At 38.7% G+C, this 22742-nt stretch overlaps 1 protein-coding gene across 2 annotated transcripts in view; it reads right to left on the bottom strand.

Annotated features, from left to right (window-relative positions):
- Positions 1-1271: 1271 nt before the first annotated feature.
- LOC139772658 (adhesion G protein-coupled receptor E3) overlaps positions 1272-22742 on the bottom strand; it is a 72258-nt gene continuing 50787 nt past the window's right edge. For both annotated transcript variants that reach the window (XM_071706512.1, XM_071706511.1), the window contains exons 5-9: positions 11929-12188; positions 8792-8893; positions 8208-8394; positions 6542-6628; positions 1272-5619 (exon numbers count right to left, since the gene is read on the bottom strand). In XM_071706512.1, coding sequence (XP_071562613.1) covers positions 5563-5619; positions 6542-6628; positions 8208-8394; positions 8792-8893; positions 11929-12188 — 693 coding nt within the window. In that variant the 3' untranslated portion in view covers positions 1272-5562. The remainder of the gene's footprint in view (positions 5620-6541; positions 6629-8207; positions 8395-8791; positions 8894-11928; positions 12189-22742) is intronic.

The following is a 22742-nucleotide window of genomic DNA, read 5'->3' on the forward strand; positions in this document are numbered from 1 at the left end:
TCTTTTCCTCTGCCTCCGGTAAGAGGGGGGACGCGCTTGAAATGCTCTAATTAACTCCGCTCGAGGACGTCTCCTCGCGCGGAATTACGAATTCACGAGATAAGTCCAGCCTGCGCGTAATTATACGGAGTTAATTAAGGAGAAATTAGCGCGGGTAATGGCGAGTGCAGGATGGGACGCGTTATTAAGTTTTTTTCCCATCTTGTGGAAATTAATATCGAGAGCAGGGCGGGTCTGTATTATGAAGAAAGACATTATCACGTCGCTATTATTTCATCTTCCATCACGATTCCATGTCGATACGGCCACATCGTTGTTATCGTCCGGCAAATACCGAGCGTTCAAAACTTATTTGAAAACTTCAAAAATTTATTTTTCTATAATTTTTTTTAATACATATTATAACGTAGATAAGGTAATGTAGTGAAATAATGAATATTTCACTACATGTTCGTTGGAAATTTGTGAGTGAAAAAAAAGAAATGTATTGCGTGCGAAACACGTTTTCCGGAATAAAACGCACTTGAAAAGCGCTTGTCGCCCGTCGTCAAATCGTGCATTGCAGCGAAAGGGCGGGTTGAAAACGAATGCACTTGGTCGCGTCGCGGACCGTCGGCCGATCATTCCCGATAATTAAATGTCAGGTCCGTTTGGGAGAGAGAACGGGGAGAGAAATGACACGGACGAGCCGCTCTTCCACTCGCTCGAAAGGCACTAAACCGAGTCATCCGTATTCCATATTCGGTATTTCGGAAAATCGATAGCTCGGATGAAGTGCCCTGGGCTATAAGCATTAATCCTCCTACACCCCCCGTGCATTGTACACCGCGCGGTATTATCTCAATATTTTTTCCCTCCCCTTTAGTTTCCACGTATTTTCGTCGTCGGAAGATTCAGTGCGCTGCGAGAAACAAAGTATAACGGGAAGCGAGAACGTCTGGGACACCCTCCGAGAGGCAGACAGATATATTAGACTCGCGAGAGGAACAAATCCTTACCCCGGGTGTAATAAAATCTTCTTCCCTAAATCTCGCGAAGTAATAAAGGAAAAATAATCGCCGAACACGAGGCGCTCGCTCTTCCGCTCTTATCGCGGTGCTGTAAAACAAATCGGCAAAGGATCCGCCCGAGGACTCCATTACTCGCTTACGTCGTTCGACGGATTTTCCGTTCGGGCGGTCAAGGAGATCAGGAAATCGTACGGAAGTGGTGAAAAACCGGGAACGAGCCCGACGACGCAGACTCGGAGAGACGAGAGCCTCTGCCTCTCCTTTAGGTTTCAAAATATTTATTTCGCCGTGATTACATGCGTCTCTACACGTATGTACACACGTGTCGCGATTACATAAGCATTAACGCAGAGTTGCACCGATCATTATCGGGGCGTTAATTGCGTCGCGGGGGAATGCCGGCCGCGAAACCACCGCGTACGCGATCGCGCGGATATACGCGGGCCATATACGCGCAAGACACACATAACACGCACACGGATTTCTCTCGGATGAGAGAGATCGATAATCATACGTCTCTCTATATACGTTCACACGTTAGTCGATTGGTCGATACCGCGTTCGCAGGATATGCTTGATACCGCGACGTTGACCGAGGATACAGACAAGCTTGCGTATGCGGAATCTGGTCTGGGTTCGTTTGCGTGAACGTGTAACGCCACGATTGAGCGATCGATGGGGCATCCACGATGGAGGATACACGCCTCGATATGTTCCATATGACACGTGCGTCTCGCGACAGGAAGATTAGAACCCTTTACAGGAAACGTATTTGTCTCCGGATTTTAGATATTACTTGTATTGTGCAAATTTCTCTCCGCTCATGGCATCACTAAATCATAGAAGACGAAAGAACTCGATAACATATCCTAAGAAAATAAGAAAGATATAAAAGAAATGGAGATATGTCAGTTTTGAACTCGATAATATATATCCTGTAAGTTATATCCTTCTCATAAAAAGTAGGTAGACAAATGACGAATTACCTTCTTATTAATTAAATTAACGAAATAAAATTAATTAATTTAAGAAATTATAATAAGTATCTTCGAAATCAAAAATTTTTAACGCTTCAATATCTTCAAGTCTATGGTTTTATGCGGCTCAGAAATAATTATGACAAGAGAAGATAATATTGTGATATGTTCCAATGACATAATTGACGACAAAAGTCAGAAGCTAAAATAAAAAAATGAATATTGATGTATAATATTAGAATAATAGTGGTTAACGTTATTAATAGCTTAATAAAATTGTAGGTATATATTACAAAGAACTAAATGTGCAATTATAATTCTTAGCAAATTTACAATGATTATCCGTTAAAACGGATAAAATCTGTTATCCGTTGAATTATCGGAACATATACAAAGGTCCACAATTATCTCAACGTCGCAATTACCGTCATAATTGCTCCTAATTATTCATCGATTGACAGAAACCTCCCCGTCGCGAGATAGACGGCGATTAATCGCGCGACTCTCGAAGCACGATTCGACGAATATCCTCCTCTCGTCGATGTTATGTACACAGGCGGTGGATTCGCGGACGTGTATCGATCAAGCAAACCTCGCAGGGACGAAATTTCGGGCAAACGATCACGCGCGTCCGGCATTCGGTCCGCACGATGTTTAGAAAATTCAAGGGCATTATTCAACACTGATATGTCGGCCTACATTGAGTACTTACTGTGTTTCACTCGCCCGTGTTTCTCGTTCGTTAACGGATCAAACGTCCGATAGTAAACCAACTGCGTTTCATTCCTCGACCCATTTCATATATACCTTCACAGTGTTCCGATATGCAGTTAAACAAACGCAATCGTACGCCATCATTTCGACTACGTTATTTGCGGCTCGGAAAGGGAGCTGATATCTAATCCGAGATTTTGATTAATTCAAACGGCTTAAAACACAGACTAACTATCACTGCCGCTAAATATACTTATCACGATGTTGAGAGAGATAGCTAATATATATTTAAAAAATTTCTTATTTTCAACAGATACCTGAACATTCATTTACTCTCGTAGTATAATAGAACATTTTCAACCGTCACTCTCTTACCAAGAATTAAAGTACTATTTACTGTATTTTCTCTCAACCATCTTATATATATATAAACTCTCTTCTTTTATATATATATATATATTATATATAGCATCTTTCACATATATTTATATACACACACACTTTAATCAAATGTCGGTGCTCGTAGCGCGCCCAATTTATACACCGCTCTCGTCCTTGATTAGATGCCATTCAGCGGGAAGAAACGATGGCGTTCGAATGCTTTCCTCGCTCGCGAAATGGGAGCAATAGGTATCGATACATCACCAACGCGCCACGCCATGGCACGGTGGTTTCAGTCCGCCGCCGCATTTGTTGCCGGAGCGTCGAGCAACGCGTGAGGCGGAGGAAAGCCAACCCTTCGATCGATCGATCACCGGACCCCGGGTTAAACGGGGTCTCCTAAACGCAAAGGGACACAAGATTTCGAAGTAAATCGCGTAAACGACCGACGGTGCCTTCTATTAGAATTCACGGAACTTCATCCCTTAAGTGACTTCTGCAAATTGAATCACGGTGTATGACGTCGCTTTCACGCCTATGGTATTCATCATCGCGAGAAAGTCACGCTAACAGCGATCACGATGACGATATCCAACCTACGTATCGCTCGTCCCAGTTTCGAGATCCAGAGATTTGATATGAAACCATATAACTTTTCCTGTTGCGCATTAAAATTCTATTGTGGAGAGCCGGAAGACTGGATTAATCCCCCACGGGACAATCCGGCAAATCTAGGTCATGTTTGAAAAGAAAAATCATTTTTCTTGTTTGTACTGTGCTCGTGTTTACGGAAATTCGCGATATTTAACATCAGGTATTAAAAATTTGCGATAAATTCGTCCAAAGAGCTTTCGTCAAAAAATTGAACATTTTCTCTGAGAAAAATACTAGATATAGAAATATATAAGTGATATTTTTTTTTCAACTCTCTGTGTGTACATTTATCTCATTATTCGTTTTTATAGTGAGAAATATTTGTATTATCGAGATAATACATATTTATCTCAAAGTAATATGAGGAATTATAGCATTACGACAAATCACTAAATTCAACAATGATACTTTTACTAATTAATCAAATCCCAAGAAAAGTTATAGCAAGGTAATAATTATATAATTATGTTTCTGGATCACAAATTGAAGTTTACCGAGCGACACTGTACACAGAAAATAATTAAGATGACGACTATTCGTCACTCACGGAATTATATATACAGTTATAATGTATTTAACACGATATGCATATCACATTAGGGATGGTTGCAACGCATTACTGCATATTTCCCGCTGCTTGCGCTTCTCGCTGAAGCGTAAAATCATTAGTCATATCGGAACCGTATTAAATTGTCCCTCGCGTTGTAACATCGCGCAACATCATATGTAATCGACTTGCAGAATGCGATTGGGACTACGGAAAACGTGCGATTCGAGTCTCGTAAATCAGTCGCTGTAACTTGCCGAATGCGCGTAAGATCAAAATGAGAAATTAATTATAATCGATCTCTCTTAAATTAAGCTCATTTAGGATACGTTGGAGTTGACGAATTTTCAGTTCAGTTCAATTAAGAGTTAATTATCCATATTCATTTAAATTCATGTTTCCTTAGCGTTCAATAATTTACCATACGCAGAAATAATTAATAACTTCGTGTCCGAGGAACAATCCGCTTTAGTGAACTATAGTTAATTCTCCGAGTTCTCAGCATTATTTTAAAAACTTTGAACAGTTGAAGTTTATAATTTGCCTTCTCTCGAGAAGTTTGACTCTTCTTCTTACTTTTTTACTTTTTTAGAACTTGCGCTAAGTATAATAGTTATAATTCATTGCTCGAGAGTTTATCGAGATTTGTAGGGCGTAATAAATAATGGATCGCATAATGAGTCGTCAAAATTAGGATTGTTTGTGCAAGCCTCACATGGAACACGATTAATAATAATTACAGTCCACGAGTGGATTAGTACAGCTCGCGCGTGCAAGAGGACTCGAATTTCCAGCCCTTTCGAGCCTCTGAGAATAATAACGACCAAGTAATGTTTAATGACCAGAGCGAGAATTATATTGAACTGTAATGCGACGTACATCTTTTTACAACTCTGCCATGAATTATCGAAAATAACAACTCAGAATATTATCAACATCCATCGATCGAAAGTTTTACAAATTTTCTACCTCCTCCTTTTCAATTCCTTTCAGTTTCCACAAATTACAAGTTTTCTGAAAGAGCCTTCTACCTATCTTAGACAACGAAAAAAAGATCGCGTTGAAAGGAACAGTTGAAGCAATCGAGGCTGAAATCGCACGTCACGGAGGAAAATCGCGGTCACAGAGAGAAACGGCAAAGTTAAGAGGGAAATGTCAGTATATTTTCGATGTAAAAATAGTTATGGCTCGCGGAGAAAGAGACACCAGCCGTCGCCACTCGTTGATTTTCCTCTTCGTTCCTGTCCGTTCCGTTCCGGAGGGTCGCCTCAGGATCCGCCTAAACCGGATCCGGTGCTGGTGCGAGCAGCTGCATGCTACTGCTCGATTTTGCGATCTGCAACGTCAACGTCAGGTCGCACGCTGTATCGAAGGCTTACTCTGTGTCTAGGCAAACTAAGCGCTTGTCTAAGCCACATAAATAACGACGAAGACGAGAGAGTTTCTGTTACCAACGATAAATCTAGCTACCAGCAATACTGTACATCCTTGTATATTAATAAATTGCATTCTCAAATAAAAATGTTTGTTGTTAAAGTGACTTTCTTTTTCGAGATAAAGGAGAGGAAAACTGAGGATCGGGATATTTTGCCTAGGTCCGAAGTAGATAAGCTGTAGGTTTCTTGGGTATTAGACGTTGATGCGACAAATAAATTCAGATATCTCGATAAACCGAGACATAGAATTGGATAACTGAAATAAGGAGCAGAAGAAACGCGACAGTTTAATTCAGTCTGACCTGGAAAACGAGAACGCACCGCAATCAACTAGATTAAATAATTTGCGCAGGAGAATCTTTCTCAGTGAAAAGCGGCAAGCTGGAAGGTCAGACACGCGTATTTTCGACTCGAGAAATTTGTAACCGCTGTTAACCCATTAAAACTTAATTCCTTCGAGCTTCGTATAGGAAACCACGAAGCTTGTCTTTCTTCAGACTCATAGATTATTCCAAATCAACATGTTATTCAAGAAATATTCGCGATATTTTCGAGGATTTCTGACAATGTTAAAAAGAGAATTAAATGTTCTGGAGTCGTCTTAACAAGAGCAGTTACAAGTAGGAAAGACAGCGACAATTAAAAATTGATAAGGATTAATTAATCACTCGTCAAAATCAATGTTTCAAAGTGACACGAAATAAAGTAATACGAAACAACTGCACCATAAGTGAAGAAAAGCAGCAGGCAATCGGAGTATCAAGGAGAGGATTTAATCGAAGTTGGGGACAAACGAAACTTTCTCTCAGCGAGGGCTCGTACCTGATGGTCTTGTTGTTTGTGCGATTTTCTGGCATAGACTTTCAGGACCCTGCAGTTACACGCGACGGAGAGTGCCACTGCCGATCCCTGTGTAATAGAATCGTCACATGTGTAATATAACAACAAGTTAGATAAAGCTGTACCATTGAATTACACACCAAAGAAGCATGGCTAACTTAAGTCATCTTAAAAAAAAAATAGTAGGAAAGCTTGAAATCTATACATTTAGAGAAATTAAAAATTATCTGTTCTAAATTCTTGTCCCTACTAATGACGAAAGAGTGTACGTGTATATATGATAGGAATTCAAGAAGTTTGTGATTTCTTAAAACAGTAAATCTTTCTATTACGTTATTACATGTATATATGTATTTATAATAAAAAGATTTATACTTTAAGAAATCATAAACGTCTTGAAGTCTCGAGTGCCACTGGAAAGAGGGAAAGATAAGAAACGAGGAGCCAAGGGGAAAAAATGTACACAATATTAAAAATATAATTCAAATAAGTGCTTAATTACTGATTGATTTAAAAAAAAAAAAAAACTCGAGAGATTTTTATTCGAAAAATTGCAACTGTCTCAAATTCTCGATGCGATAAAAGGTAGAAACTGAGGAAGGAACTGAAGGAAAGACGAACACGACAGGATGAAAGCGTGCAATTGGGCGCAGACCGAGTAAAGTGAAGTAAGAAGGGAGATCGGCACGTCTTCTATCCTTTCGAGATTCGTTGATCGCGAAAAGCTTCCGCTACTGAAGAACACTCGACTCGGCAAACTCAGCTCGCAGGAAGAAATATGGAGGCGCGCTATATATGTGTAGGAAGAGAGAGAGAAGCACGCTGTGTGAAAAGCCATTTACGCTTGACGCGAGATCGAACGCGTCAGGGACGGAAAGTTCCTCGAGGAACTTGTCGGAAAAGGACGAGGGAAAGAGATTCCGCGCGTTCCTGCGTTTGCCCTTTTCGCCTCTTTATGCGGCGCGACGCTGAGCGTCGTCGAGGACTCGACCGAGATCTCTCAATGTTGGAAAATGAAGTCGGTGTAATATCGGCGCCATCGTCAGCGAATACCGAACCGCGTGATAATTGGCATATTTGCATTTACAAGAAATCAAATTAAATTTTAAATTTAGTTTGAGATAAATTGTGATCGAACGACGGGAAGAGAATGTAGTTTGAATAATGGTCCGAATAATGGTCCACGTGACGGTCCGCGCGCACATAATGGTGCCGAATAATGGCTCGAATAACAGTCCGAATAATAATCTGCCCAACGATTTCAAAAATGGTCCATAAAAATATGTAATTTTCAAAAATATATAATACTCAGTTCATGAATTTTTTGAATTTAAAGAAATCAGACACGCGACGAAATACGATGTCACTTGCGGGGAGTTAATGATTTCTCATCTTTCAACGTCAGGCTCTAACGCGCGCTCGTATACTCGCAGTCGTATACTGCGATAATCCATCGAAATTGCGTCGGAAATATTGCGGTCGTATATGGTACATCGTTAGGAAAGGAGAACTGGGATAGAAATGGCATCTCGGTGAATCTTCCGCCTCCGAGACTCTTTTTATGCACCCCATATCTCGCTTATGTACCTGATGCGAAATGGTCCGTGTGTGTGCTTTTTTGCACCCCGCATATCTTTGCTCTACATACCTGGAGGGAATGGCCCGTGCAGAAAACCGCCCATAGAAAAGGAATTTTCCAGACCCTGGACGCCACCCCGCAACCGGCCACCAGACCGACGATCAGACTGACCTTCAGGAAGAGCATTAGCTGCAACGCCCGCCTCCTCTTCATCTTCTCGCGTTGTTTTATCTCGAGCTGCATGCTGCACGTGTACCTGCATGTATACGAGCGCGACTTACGCGACGTGTGACGTAATCCATGACCGAGAAAAGGGGGGCGTACGCGAAAACTTTCGGGCCGCGATAGTTCGGAAAAGCAAAGTTTGAAATTACGAGAATGAAAATGTATGAGTCACCCTAAGAGTAACAAACTGTATACAATCCGCGAGTTTTACGCGTAAAACGCAAGGAAAACGTATTCGGAGCCCGTAATTAATAATAACGGAAATGTTAGGAATACATTATACGCACGTTATATTGCACGTTACGTAAATATATTATTATTATTTTTTTTTGTTTGAAAGATCTAATCAGTTATTAAATTAATATTAGATCGTAATATTGGATCGTAATAAAAGGATGTCCTGACACAATTGTAATAAAAAGATATACCTTGACACGATTGCAGCCTTGACGAGGTAGTAACCGGAAATTAATAGTAGCAGGACGACCGGTAAACCATACGCGTAAACTGTCGCCGTGGCTCCCAGAAACCTAAAATTAATAAAAGTAAAGAAAAATTAAATATCCGTAAATAAAAAAGATATCTAATACGGAGCTTATTTTTATAAACACGTATTCGCATTGATTTAATTAATTATATAACAATTTCTATGATAAATGCACACGAAAAAATGTAGGTACACCAAATAAAGTGCCTGAAAAATATAGCGTAGCTAAAAAATTGCTCATCGCATAAAAATTCAATTCGGCGTTGCAATTCTTATGAAACGGGAGAAACGTGAGGAAAGATGACGGAAATATTTATCAACTCTCGTTTATTAAGTCTCACCCTATAAATCGCATTCAGGAACACGCGGAAGAAATACCCAAAATCTCGTCGTTTTCTTCAGCGAGAACAGATTGGGTCAAAGAGCGAGTGTCTACAAAACGCGCGATTTTATCGGGAAGCACTTCGGCGATATCGAATACCTATTTTCGGCACTCGCCTACTTTGCACACGTCGGCAGTTCGATTTTTATACATGTCGCATCGAAAGAAATATTTCCCGCCGTTTATTTTCCTCGATTGCATCTCGGATATTCACAAGCAGACGAAACGAGACTGCGAAAACGCCTCCCTCGAGAACTTCCGAATGGAAATCATTGTAAAGAACACAAAATTTAAATACAAAATAAAATCGACAGGATTACTCATGCATAACAATGTGCATAATTATAACAATAAAAGAAATATACAGAGTGCGAACAACTTGGAACGTAAAAATTCAAGTCATTTCTAAAAACCATTTTTAGTTCGAAATTTTATGGCACGAAACTACATTGAAATACTGATATTTTCTACTTCGCAAGATTTTAATTCTAGTTTTATCCTTTTTAAAATTTTTTATTTTTTTTAATGCTCACAACAGTGGAATTTTTACGTTGAATATTGGAATTATTACGAGTACCCATTATTGATTTCGTTACAATTACGTCAACTTCACCTTCTTCTCGGAAAACGCCGAGAGATTAAAAGCCAGATTAGATCCTTAATACCTACGTCAACAATCTTGAATTATGACGAAGAAAAGAGGAAAAATACGCGAATGAATCTTGAAAGTTGAACGCGCCCACGCGAACGAATTTTTGAGGAAGAAAATTATTTTCACGGTATCTCAGACTTGCACAATATAGGTAAAAGAAATTTTAATACATGATACATATTATCATTAATTAATATTAAACACATGTTAATTAATTTTGAAGAAATTTAATATCTTAATCTCCTATTTCTTCTTAAAAATGTTTAATATCCAAAATTAATACTGTCACGTATAATTGCTTTGCAAAAGCAAGCAAAGAAAAATCTCTGCATTTTTTAATTTATATTTTATTAATATATTTAATGTTGTAAAGCAAGTAATAAGCAGCTTGGAATATATTATTTTGCCACAGAGGTAAAAAGAAAAATATCGCATATCTACCTACCAATGATACACGATATACATGCTCTTATCGAATACCTTGCTTTGAAAAATAGCAAGGATCTCGTTCTGGTACGGTATTCCGGTTCGCCGTCGGGCGAATCTGATTTAACGAAAATTGGTCGTTCGACGGGATTTCGCCGTGGGACAGAGGCAGGTGGAAAGAGAAAGAGAAAGAAAGAGAGAGAGAGAGATGGGATACGGTGGGCGGAAGAATCTGGAAATAAATAAATGATCTGTGCGCTGTATACACGCAACATTCCTCCGGAGGACGTTTCCGACGAACCGCGACGTTTCCGCTCATCCCCCGTCCAATATCTCGACGAGTTCGAGCGTGGAAAAAGAACTCCGTTCGCTCTTCCGCCGGAGGATTCTTTGCGGCTTGGGGAAAACCGAGCCCCCATCATCGTTACCGCGCGCGCGCTGCCGTTTCGTCTCCACCTACCCCTTCGCTGGCAACCCCCGGCGAATAAAGTGGGTCGCAGCAGCGGAACGCGAGCACGACGGAATGCGCATATTAGGAACAGAGAGCTGCATTAACTCACGCGCTCACGAAGAGAGACGCAAATGCCTGGCAATTTTCGCGGTGCGGTAAGTTTTAGCCGACGGGGAAAACGATTTTCTCCCAACCCGAGGAACAGATGGAACAAACTGACAAATCACTCTGCAAATCGCGTAGATAAATATAAAATGTAACTGTTAACAATACGTTTTTTTTTAATTTTGCCAAGTTAAAAATGGGAGTTATTGCGGTTAAAATAATATAAAGTTAAATCATAATAGATGTATTGTTCTTTGCGCCGGATAAATAAAATATTAAAATAATATTGGGTGTTATGGTAAAATCTTTTGTTTCAATATTTTACATTTTTATTTGCTTTACAGCCAATTTTCGGTTTGTTTTACGTGCTTCACAGATTGTATTTTTTGAGGGAAGAATATACACTATTTGTCCTATTGTTAAATAGAATCCGTGATTCTTGAATAGAACCGAAAATAAACATTGTGAGATCCGCACAAACCTAGTCATACTAGAATATAATATTTATCCTATTGTTAAATAGAATCCGTGATTCTTGAATGGAACTGAAAATAAACGTTGTGAGATCCGCGGAAATCTAGTCAGACATGTAAAATGCGAACAAGAGAATAAAGCGAAATGATATAAAGGATTCAGAGAACGAGCTCTCTCACTTCGTGAAAATGGAAGAGAAGCAAATGAGCCGTGTCAAGAAGTTTCAGGCAAGCGGATAAATACAAATGAAAATAAAAAGGGAGTAATGCAGAAGTTCAAGCTAATAATTTAATTAAAAAAGAGATTAACGCAAAAATGGAATATATTTAACATTAAAAGTGAATAAGTCTTTTTTTTTAAGATCTTGAAATCATACAAAAAATTATTTCATTATAAGAACTTTAAGAATAATTAATTATTCGATTATATTATAATCTCGTATACCAGTTTCTTGTTATCTTTCCTTATTTTTATATTGTACTTAATTTGCAACAAATTAAACGTATATTATCAATATAATAGAAAACAAATCTCGGATTAACAAGATATGTTCAGTTAACAGCTTGTCAACAACAACTGAAATCTTACCAGCAGTTGAAGGGAGTGAGATCAACGACGTCCCAGAAATCGTGGCTTTCGCGGCTCTGCAAGAGAGTCGCCAGGGCGAGACTGATCAACGGCGCGCCCCAGGCGAACAGGCTGTACTTTATGTACGTCGGTGGGTCGTCCCGGCGCGGCAGCGACGCCACGGTGGCGTACAGGTGGTGGCACATCGCCGCCAACCAGCAGACCACCGACACCCGGAGATACTGCAGACTCAGACCGAGCGAAATGCAGAGCTCCGAATCCTGAAATCAAACGGCGAACATTGTGTTTGATTGTCCGCACAAATCTCCGGAATTATCTCCGTAATAAAAGTCAACGTTCCCCGTGACGCAAACGGAGACCTTCAATGGCTCGTAATAACCCAGAACTTTATTGAAGTTATAACTTTAGAAAGAAAGAAAGAGTGATTTAGAAAGAAAATCTGCAATTTGTTCGCGATTAAGGCAACGCAATTAATATCTTTGTATGTGTGTTTGAGAGATGATATTATACTCGTTTAAAAACGAAATTAATTCTGGATTATCATCAGAAAATGCGATTCTAATACAAATATCACAACGCGTGTAGACATAACCGAATTATAACACAAGAAAAATTTCAGGACTGAGAAAATAATAAGAAGTCAATATTTGTACGTCTTTTTTTTTTGTCAAGTGATACACACAATGACGAAAAATGTAAAAGATTTTTATTTTTAAGTAAAAGCAAAAATGAGAAAAATATAAGATTGATTCTGATAATTTTTCACGTTGTAAAAATGCAAAAATTAAAGAAGATCATTATTCTTAATAAATGAAAAATATAAATATGAAGAAAATAAATCTGTACGCATCGAACGGTGAATGGCGTAAGATATTCGTTCCTTCTCATTTGATTTATGGGTTATAGTGGGCCATGAATTTCGTACATACACGAATGGAATCGCCCGGCAATATTTTCCAGCGCGGATAAACGTCACCGTCAATTTGCCCTATGATGAACGGCGAATATGAGTAATTCGGGATAGTAGCCTAAACGCATGGCTCGCGACTACGGATATATATAGCCGGCGAATTATTCACGTTGAAAATCCCACAATGCCGGTCAATATATCCCGCGCAATATCACGAAATAATCGATTAACACCAACGTTAACAAACACCACGTTGACTCGCTAATTTAGAACAGGCCCGTATTGGGTAAATAGCGCGTCATTAATATTATTGGTATTAATGCTATATGAAAGCCCTTAATTCTCTCGTTGTACCTTCGCGGCCGAAATAATTTGCCGCAACAGATATGTAACATACCCACACCATGAAATTCGGTTCAAAATAAACTTCCATCCATACCGCGTAATCAGTTTAGCATTGTTGTAATGCGGAATAATAGCTAACATGTTATTGCAACCAATTTGAACGCTCGATAATTATACAATTGTTATCCTGCGATAGTTCAGGTCAAAGCGCGGGCCTATTTCAGGAATCGAAATAATTGAAGCATGAAATAGAATTTCTCGAATTAGAATTTATCGTTTAAGGTAAAGGGTGTAAAATTAGATGGAATCAGAAATTTGAAACTTTAATCACCCTAGGTGTGCGATTTTAGGATAATCTTCTCGATAAATATTGAAACTTAAATTTGTGGTAATTTTCCTATCATAAACTTAAAATCTAATAATTGTCCCATTTAAGATATGTATTCCAGAATAAACGGCTTAGTTTATCCGCGATAGAAGATGGTCCCACATTAAATGAACTGACACAAGCTTCTTCAAAATTTCAGTATACATATGTACATGAATACTGAAATATTGAAAAAGCTTGTACACGTAGTCGGTGTTCACCTTTGTCAAATCAACTACGTGAGCGATTTACTGCAACGTGCAACGCGACGCTGAAAGAGAAGCCGTTGCGGACTTTTTCGTAGTAAACGATACCACACCCGTTGCATACGATACTTCTCTCGTCGATGCACGGTCGCAGCAATCGCACGGAGGGATAGATATGTGCTCGCGCATCGAAACGGAAGCGGAAATAAATTGGAGGGCGCGCGCGTGGATGCCTTTCTGGAATTCGCAGCTCACGCCGGGATACAAAGGGTCGGTCTGCAAAGCGAAATTGCATCGAGCGAACCAACGGGTTACGTCAGAGGACAGATTTTACATGGACATATGTCTTGAAATGATATCCATCTACGGGCGATTCTTGCGCACCATTAAATCCTCCGTCCGACGTCCCATTTTCATCTTATCCAGTCGGGCCGTTGAATAACATTTAGAATGGCAGCTCAACTCGTATATCGTTCGTAACACATATCCAAGCGTAAAATGAGATAGGAACCTTAATTAAAGCAAAGATCGGATCGATACGCTATACTAACTTTAGATAAACCATTTTTACCATCGAAGCAATATTCTATGCAATTTTTCTGCGATTTATTAATCGCTCGATATTCGATTGTTATTCTATCCGAGAGTCCCGTTTCCAACATCCGGATGAAAAATATTTTCTACGTGCGAATATAAAATTCAATTTCTCTCTGCGTATGCACGAACGATCGAATTGTGAGCAAAATCCAATTATGAAATTAGTACTTCCGGCAAAATACCGCGGCGAAGTAATATAACGTAGTTTATCTTTCGCTTTCTTGGGTCTCGATATTACGAGAACTCTCTCTTCGGGAATTTCGTTATAACGCGAATTCGCGGCATACACGAAACTCACCGCGATGTAAAGTTTCAAGTTATTTCTCCGCGAGTTCTCGGGCAACATTCTTATTCGACCGAATTTTCGCTTCAGAATTCAATAAACCCTCGTGCCAGTCCTCGAGGATTATTCCGCTATGGATACAATTCTGCCGGTAGTTTCGGCACACATTTCGGTACGCATGCAACCGCAGTTATTGTTGCCGCAATTTAATTTGACTCAATAATATCACCAAGTCTCGACGGCACGACGAATCGTTCTTGCAACAATGCGCACCACGCTGAAATGAATTCTCGCACACGTAATGAAGCAACATTCGTCGTACCCGAGAATTGTGTTATTGTTGCCGGCGTGAAACATCGACGAACTAGACTTCGTTCGGTGTGGTTGCAGCTGTGAGATTGTCGGAAATGTCGCTGGAAATAATTTTCGAAATGTCGACCAGCGCGCGCGATTCCAGAAGCTGTATGTAGTCGCCACCGCGAAGTGAAGAAACCTATTTTTAGTCGGACCGATAATATACCTGGCCTCGCTGACTGTCGCGGATAGAAATAACGTTTTATTGCGGATGTCGGGAACGGTAACTAACGCGGGCCTCCAGATCGTGTTAATGAGGTTAACGTCGAGAACAAGCTTAAATTTCAGACCGGCAGCGATATCGGGTTAAATCAGAGACACGACTGCAACAACGGCGGTGTAACTCGAGCATGGAGGCATGCCACGTTCACATGGAACACATTAGGTATTGCAAAATATCACTTTCTCAAAACAATTTCTCGCAGGTGCGTATGGCATAGTAATGTTTTTGTAAAAAATAAAAATTGTTTATTCTTGTAAAAGATAAAAATATTTTTGTAAAAAATGTTACCTCAGGCAAAATTTTGCCCTGCAAAATTTTACTACCTGAAATTTTCCGTTGTAACTTTTCTTTCAGTTATTTATTAAATTTAGTAAATCAATCATAATAGTTAACAATTATTATATACATATGTCTTTGCAATTTAAGTCATTATATTAAATGCCAAGTAAGTAAATTAATGGAGAAATTATATATTTTGTCAAAAGTTTCGAGAATTGATGTTATTCTGAGAATCACAGATGCAGATTTTGAAACATGCTGAACTTTTCAAAACGTGATGAAATAGCAATGCCACTTTCCTTTTTTTTTTTTTCTTATTTTGCAATTTCACGGTCAGTATTCTATTTGTACCTCCACCACCGAAATCATCCTTTTCTCTTTTCGCGCAAATCACCGTCGCTTTCGACGAGTTCGTGTATCCGTTAAAATCGAGATAGACTGGACCAGTCTATTGAAGTCCTTAATTGATCGAACAAAGTATTTCAGATGAACTTTAAAAAAAAAAGTCGAACAGTGGACGAGAAATCCTTTGGAGAATTCTGAATTATTCGAAGCTACGTCACACGCGCGAGAGTAAAAGAAGCGGCCGAAAGACGCGCGAAAGCTCGACTTGGTCGCCTTTCAGTACGTGAGTAAGCTCTGGATTATCCTCGTGTCTAAGAGCCACGTAGGATGTTGGACGACGAGATTTGATCTCGTCATCAATGAAAATCGATTCCTCTTTGAGGTGACTTCAGAGAGAGTTGCCTATGGGATATCAACTAAACGCGCTGCATTCGCGTGTCACATATTTTACCGCATTGTTATATTTTGTATTTTATCGTTTTTACTACAAATATTATTCTGTTATTAAATATATTTGTATTATTTATAATTAAATACATATTGCAAAATGTAACAAAGCTTTCGATTAAAATTCTGCGAAAATAAGTGTTATTCCTAAAATTAATACATGCACAAATTTTGTTATTAATTTACTATTTAAAACAATAGCTATTATATATTTCTTTTCTATTTATATTCCTGATAAATAATTTGTGAGAAGCATTTCATCTTTAATCATTTATAAGTTAAAAGCCATGCTTCGATACTTTTATTTAGGAAAAATTCGCGGGAAATTGGTCAAACGATTCATATAAATCCGAGAAATGGTGATCGTTTTATCTAGTATGGAATTACCGTGAGATTTTAACGGGCGCATCCCCGCGAGTACCGTTTGGCTGTTTGGTCGTAACCGTAATTGGCAAAGTTTTTATTTCTCTGTACGAGTCGTCCATTTATTAAAAACTGGTAAAACGATATTACCGCCCGTTTCCAAATCCCCTAATTCCTCCGTTTAAAATTGGACACAAGCGTAGTATAGCTTATGACATTTCTCATTGATGCAAAAATATTGGAAATGGCATTACAAACAATTTTTGCGAACATATATAAAAGATGATCGCACCACTTATCATCAACTAAATAATAACTACTAATTCAAGTAAATAATAAAAAAATAATCAAATGTTCTCTCATGTATTTTTCGTACAATGCGTTACTCATTCATTTTTATTTAAGTAATATAAAAAGTAAGAAAAAATGAAATAAAAAGTAAATAATAAGGACCTATACGGAAGCGTGAAGATTATGAAATAATGAAGAATTTATAAGGGCTGTTCAGGATTTAGAAAAATGTATGTAGCCCGATTTTCATCCTCTCTCGATCTCGCTGAAAGAAAAAAAAAACGATAGAGCTTTCAACTGATCTCATGGCTGCGTAAGAAAATAAATTACTATCTCTGGATCTTCAATTTCGCGTATTCGCAGAATACGCAGATGAAATACGGATAAAGGAAAGATGTCCTTTCCACGTGAGGACTTTTCATCACACGACGATCTCAATCTCGAGGGGACGCAGACAGATATATACGCGATCGATTTAAGCCGTGTCTCTTCCGACGGGGATTATAGCGAAGTTAATATCGGAAATGTATAAGCCGCCTTGCAAAGCGAGCGTCGTGCACGCGAGAATCGGGTACGCGATTTTTATCGGCGGATAGAAAGCTCTACTTTTATCTACGTTTTAACAGCTGGATTATTTCACAGAAAGAGAGTATTTTGTGTTTCCATAAAATAACGCGGTTGTCATAAAACTTTGCTAAAAAATTTTCAAAAGATTTTACCACATCTTGCTGAAGACAGAAGCACCGCTGCTATTATGTAGATAATCTAAATAAATAACGATTTAAATAGCGGCACATTGAAATAAAATAATTTATGTATCTGAGAAAAATATAAACTCCCAACTTTTTAGTTTTCAACTTTTAATTGACAAATTTAAACTCTCAGCTCGCGATTCTATGATCGTTACTTCTAAGAGAGATAATATAAAAGCCTGTGATGATAACTTTATATAGTAATAAAAAGTGGAGCTGCCACTCTTTATACGTTATATTTAAGAAAAGGAGAAAAAATATATTTTTAATATCTCAATTTACAGAAAGAATCAGTTTCTTATTTAGAACAAGATATGGATATAAAAATTGATCTTTAAATTTTCGTCTTTTTACTCGTTCTATTTTATTTTATTTTATTTTGTGCGTGTGAGTACTTATGTATCATTTTCTTGGCTCAAATTGCATCGATCGATACAAATACGAGAATCATCGAGTTACGAAGATAGAGAATCTAGCTACCAAAACGAGCTCTCATCTATTATACACGTTTATCTGAAGGCCATTAGGGAACATAGCGCAAAAACAGAGGGATTTCTTCTTTGTCCCGTAACACAAAAACCGCAAAACGTCGTTTCACCCTCTTTTTATCTTTCCCTCCATTTTCCTGTCTCCCTTACGCAAAATGCTTCAATACACGCATTTCACGTACGAAAAGCGACCGGCTGTTTTTCTTCGCACCAGTATCACGTTTTCGCGGTGGCCTTGTTAAAAAGAATTTTGCGACGGACGAAACGCGTTCCTCTCGAGAATTTATATCGATAAACCAACAATTTGAAAAAAACAAACTGTTCTCGTGTTAGTAACTAAAAAAATGGAATCTATACAAAAGCTATTTAAAAACAATTCAAAATTATTTAGTAACGACGCAAAAGCTATTTAATCTAACATACAATTTAATATTATAAATCACTGCGTTATAAATCATTGCATTATCAATCATATGTATAATATAAATGTATGATAATATAAGTGATAACATAGAACTCTTTTATCATAAAAATATTGTTTGCATCGTTTAATAAATGCATAATAACTCTGTCGGATGGTTAATTATGCTATTCAACATCCCTTGTTTTTCACTACACGCGTTGCTCTTTTCGTCGAGGAATTCTTCGCTCATCCTCAGGGGGCTGCAAATTACCGTATTACAGCGCTCGCAGTATTTGCACCCGAAACAAATTAGCTTTTCCTCTACTGCACTATCCTCGTCGGCAAAGTCTGTGCATACGTGTGTGTTTAATAAGAATTAACGGTTTTGCTTGGACTGAAGGATGCCAGATAGCAAGAAGAGTTTCGAATATAAATTGGCCTGACAGACTTTCGTTTAACAACTCCTCTAAATGAAAGCGACCGAAAATCTAATCTTTCACATCATATTTTCTTTTTCACGGAGAATTTCTAAGAAATCCTTCGGGTAATATAACACGCTCGATTTAAAAAACATGCCGTTAGCTTCTCTAATATAGAAGAAAAGAATAATTCGGCCATTTTATTTAATGAAGGAGGAAAAGTAAATGTATTCAAGGGTGCTGAAGAATTTTTTCATTCTTGAAAAGACCTTCCGGTCCAATATCAGACTTCGGAGACAACGATGGTGTACCGTTAGCTTTTCGATAAAAAAAAAAGGGAAGGAGAAGGCGCACAATCCGACGTATAACTGTGATTTATGCGCGAATATAAAACGACGGCGAGAGATTAATGAGATCCCCGAGACTGACGATTTTTCTACATCGATGTCGCCGTCACCGGTTATTAAGTTCGCTCACGCGGTCATAAATAATTTTCCGATCCCGGGGATTACGCGGGTCCACGTCGTAATTCATTATACCGCCGGGAAACGGGAATTTACTTGACGTTAGTTACTCGCAGAGGCGAGTACACGCGGTAAGAAACGTCGCAAAAACACCCCCGGACGAACGAGAGAGCGCGCGTCGCCCTCCGACACGCTTGATTTAACCATCCGGGTTCCAATTTTGCTTCTACACCGACGAACGAACTCGTTACATCCGAAAAACTTGCGATCAAAAAATTGGAATCTACGATAACGTTCTCCTCGGAAATTGAAAAAGAAAATGCGTCGTATTAGCTCTCTTAACTACAAGAACTTTTTTCTATTCTACGAAGGGGCAATTTCACTTCCTTCTTCGGAGAGATATCGTTAGAGAGAAAACATTCTGCTTGTAACGCGAAATTAAAGAATCCTACTGCGGAGAGAGAAAATTTTTCTATATAAAATTCTCTTCAACTATTAAAGTATTAAATAGAAATAGTTTGAAAACAGGTTTTTGCATAGACAAGGAATTTTTCACAAAAAACAACATTGAAAATGACGTTTTCATATATCTGCAAAGTAATTGAATTTCAATGAATAATTGAAAAACTACGTACAACCGCCGAACTAGATGAACAATTGTTAAAATTCTGAAAGTTGTGAACGTCGTGAAAATATCGATAATCAATTTGAAAAAAATGCGAAGGGCGTAAAAATGGGAATATCGAATCAAAAGAATAATTCTCCCCAGCGAGTGTATTTGCGCGGATGTTCGCAAACAAAAAAAAAACTGACCGGGATAAATACAGAGAGGGAATAAACGAGAGCGTGGAAAACATGAATATTCCGCAGGGATAATGAAACGCGCGCGGGGAGAGAGAACACACCTTGCGAGCTTGCGAAAAAAAAAAGAACACCACCCACGATTCTGCCGCGATGCGTTTACATTAGCGGATAACAAAATCAATAAAACGTGTCATACGCGTAACTCGGAACGCTGTCGCGCGTCGTGAAGAAAGGGGGGAAAAAAGAGAAAGAAAAATGGCGCTGTCGATACACGATCGAGAAACGGTCGCGGCTTATTCTGAAATCAATTATTCTCGAAAGCTCAATTGTGTTTCTCGCATGCTTTTAACGAACACTTTTATCACACTGTAGGTACATATATCGTGCCCTCCTCCTTCTGTGACGCAAGTAGAATTGATTGCGCTATACAAACTTCGTGACAATGCTCACGAATTATATGAAACTTTTTATAATCGTACAGAGTCTGTCGATTATTCAAGATCTTGAATTTAATTTGGTTTCCAGCTCAGCAATTTCTTTTCGCGCTTACACTGCTGAAGCAGCATGAAAAGTTTAATTACATCGTAGACTTTATCCAAGTTCGAATACATTTCTTATTAAAGAGTTTAACCGTTCTCTGCAATCATTGGTTTTGAAATCAATCGACATTCATTGAATTTCTCAATAAAATCGCAGGAACATTATTACCCACAGCTTTTACAAAACTGCGTGAAAGAAAAACTGCAACAACTTGGAATTAAATACGGCTTTCATATCGCAACTCGTAAACAGCAGGTGTATATGGGAGAGAACAAAGTTTCTCTATGCGATGCCGCGAATTTATGTTCCCGCTATGATAACCCGTGCTTTGGGAAACTTTTTAATATAAGCTTATCCGAGATAGATGATAACGCTCGACTATCCTTTTGCATGCAATCCACTAACCGACTCGCATTTACAACAATGGAAGGCATCCTCCAATAGAGAATTTATCTTGATAATTTATTGTAATCCTTACAAACGATATATCTCTATTAATCAAATCTGTTCTATCAAATACACTTTAGTATTTATGAGACTGAACATTTATAAATTGTATATTTAAAAAGCTAGTTTAACGTAATAAGTAGCAATTTCTGTAACATTTATCAATGTATTATTGCGCTGAGCGCCTTTCTAACAAGCCTTACACACTCTCTCGCGACCGCGCGCTCCCGGACTCGCATAGAAAAGGAAACTCCCTTTTCCGAAGTAAAAAAAGCACGTTTATTCACAACTTGTTTACAGGAAGGAAGCACGGAGCTAGTACGTCCGAACAGTACAAAGACTCCGGTCCGAATCTTCAAGGCGACTGTTGATCAACAGCGACTAAGGGGACGCTTCGCGACTTCTCTGACTCGTATCTATCGGGCGTCTCAATACGAGCGTAACAATACGTATTTGTACTAGAGCAAAATTATTATTATTACGTATGTAACATATATTAATAATTTCATATAGTCCTGGATATATTCATATTGTAACTGTGTTACGTAATCCAAATGTGACGATCTCTAGAGACGATATCGGGAATGTGAGTCTCGAGCATATATTGCGAAACATGATATATCGATGATTGAGATTAGCCGTTTCATCCGCCCGTCGTTACGTTTGATCGGACGAACGCGCGGCGGAAATGGACACTGGAAAAAGGAAACCGTTGCATCCCGTAATTGCAACCAGAGAAAGAGAGACAGAGAGATCGTGCTTCTCCTAATGAAGCAATTAACTTGTCCGTTAAAAGCAGCTCTCGCACCAAGCGACCCGCGGATCGCGGTGTATCAATTAATCCACATTATCGGCTCAATCGTCATCGTCGTAACCGAGATGCTTTCGAACACGCGTCGAGAACAAAGCGATTTCAGGAATAAAGCTTCGGCTTTACTAGTAAAACTCCTATCAGCGAGTTGGGGTTTATCGGAAAGTGAATAAATCTTGAATTATGGATCACACGTAAATCGCGATCGTTCGCGAGCGATTCGGAAGAAACTGTACAAATCTTGCAGGAAGCAGATTTTTTACCGGATATCGCACTAGATGACGGAAAGGTTCGCTAGAAAATTTCTGAACTTTCTTGAGTTAACGACACGCAAATACGTAAAAAAGAATATTAAGAAATCAAATAAATATTACACAAAATTACAATTAAAAAAGTATATAATTTAACGACTAATGATAGAAATGTAATGTTTGTTAAAAGAAAAATTTCGTATCTGAGCTGCTTGCGTTACCATAATTATATTGTATCCGAAAAACATTGGACGTAATTCGAGCATTAAATGTAAATCAAAAATTGAGTCCCAGCGCGCTACTAAATCTCTCAAGAAGAGGATAAGATAGCCAGAAGAAGCTCAGCGGAGCGATTTATAGCGTGGCACAGTTACCGATATACCTTCGTACGGGGATAAATTGATTTGCGGACGTAAAAATACCCT

Source organism: Temnothorax nylanderi, unplaced genomic scaffold (assembly GCF_030848795.1).
Source record: "Temnothorax nylanderi isolate EJ_2023f unplaced genomic scaffold, tnyl_v1.0 TNYL_tig0052_pilon, whole genome shotgun sequence".
In the NCBI taxonomy this organism is placed as follows: Eukaryota; Metazoa; Arthropoda; class Insecta; order Hymenoptera; family Formicidae; genus Temnothorax; species Temnothorax nylanderi.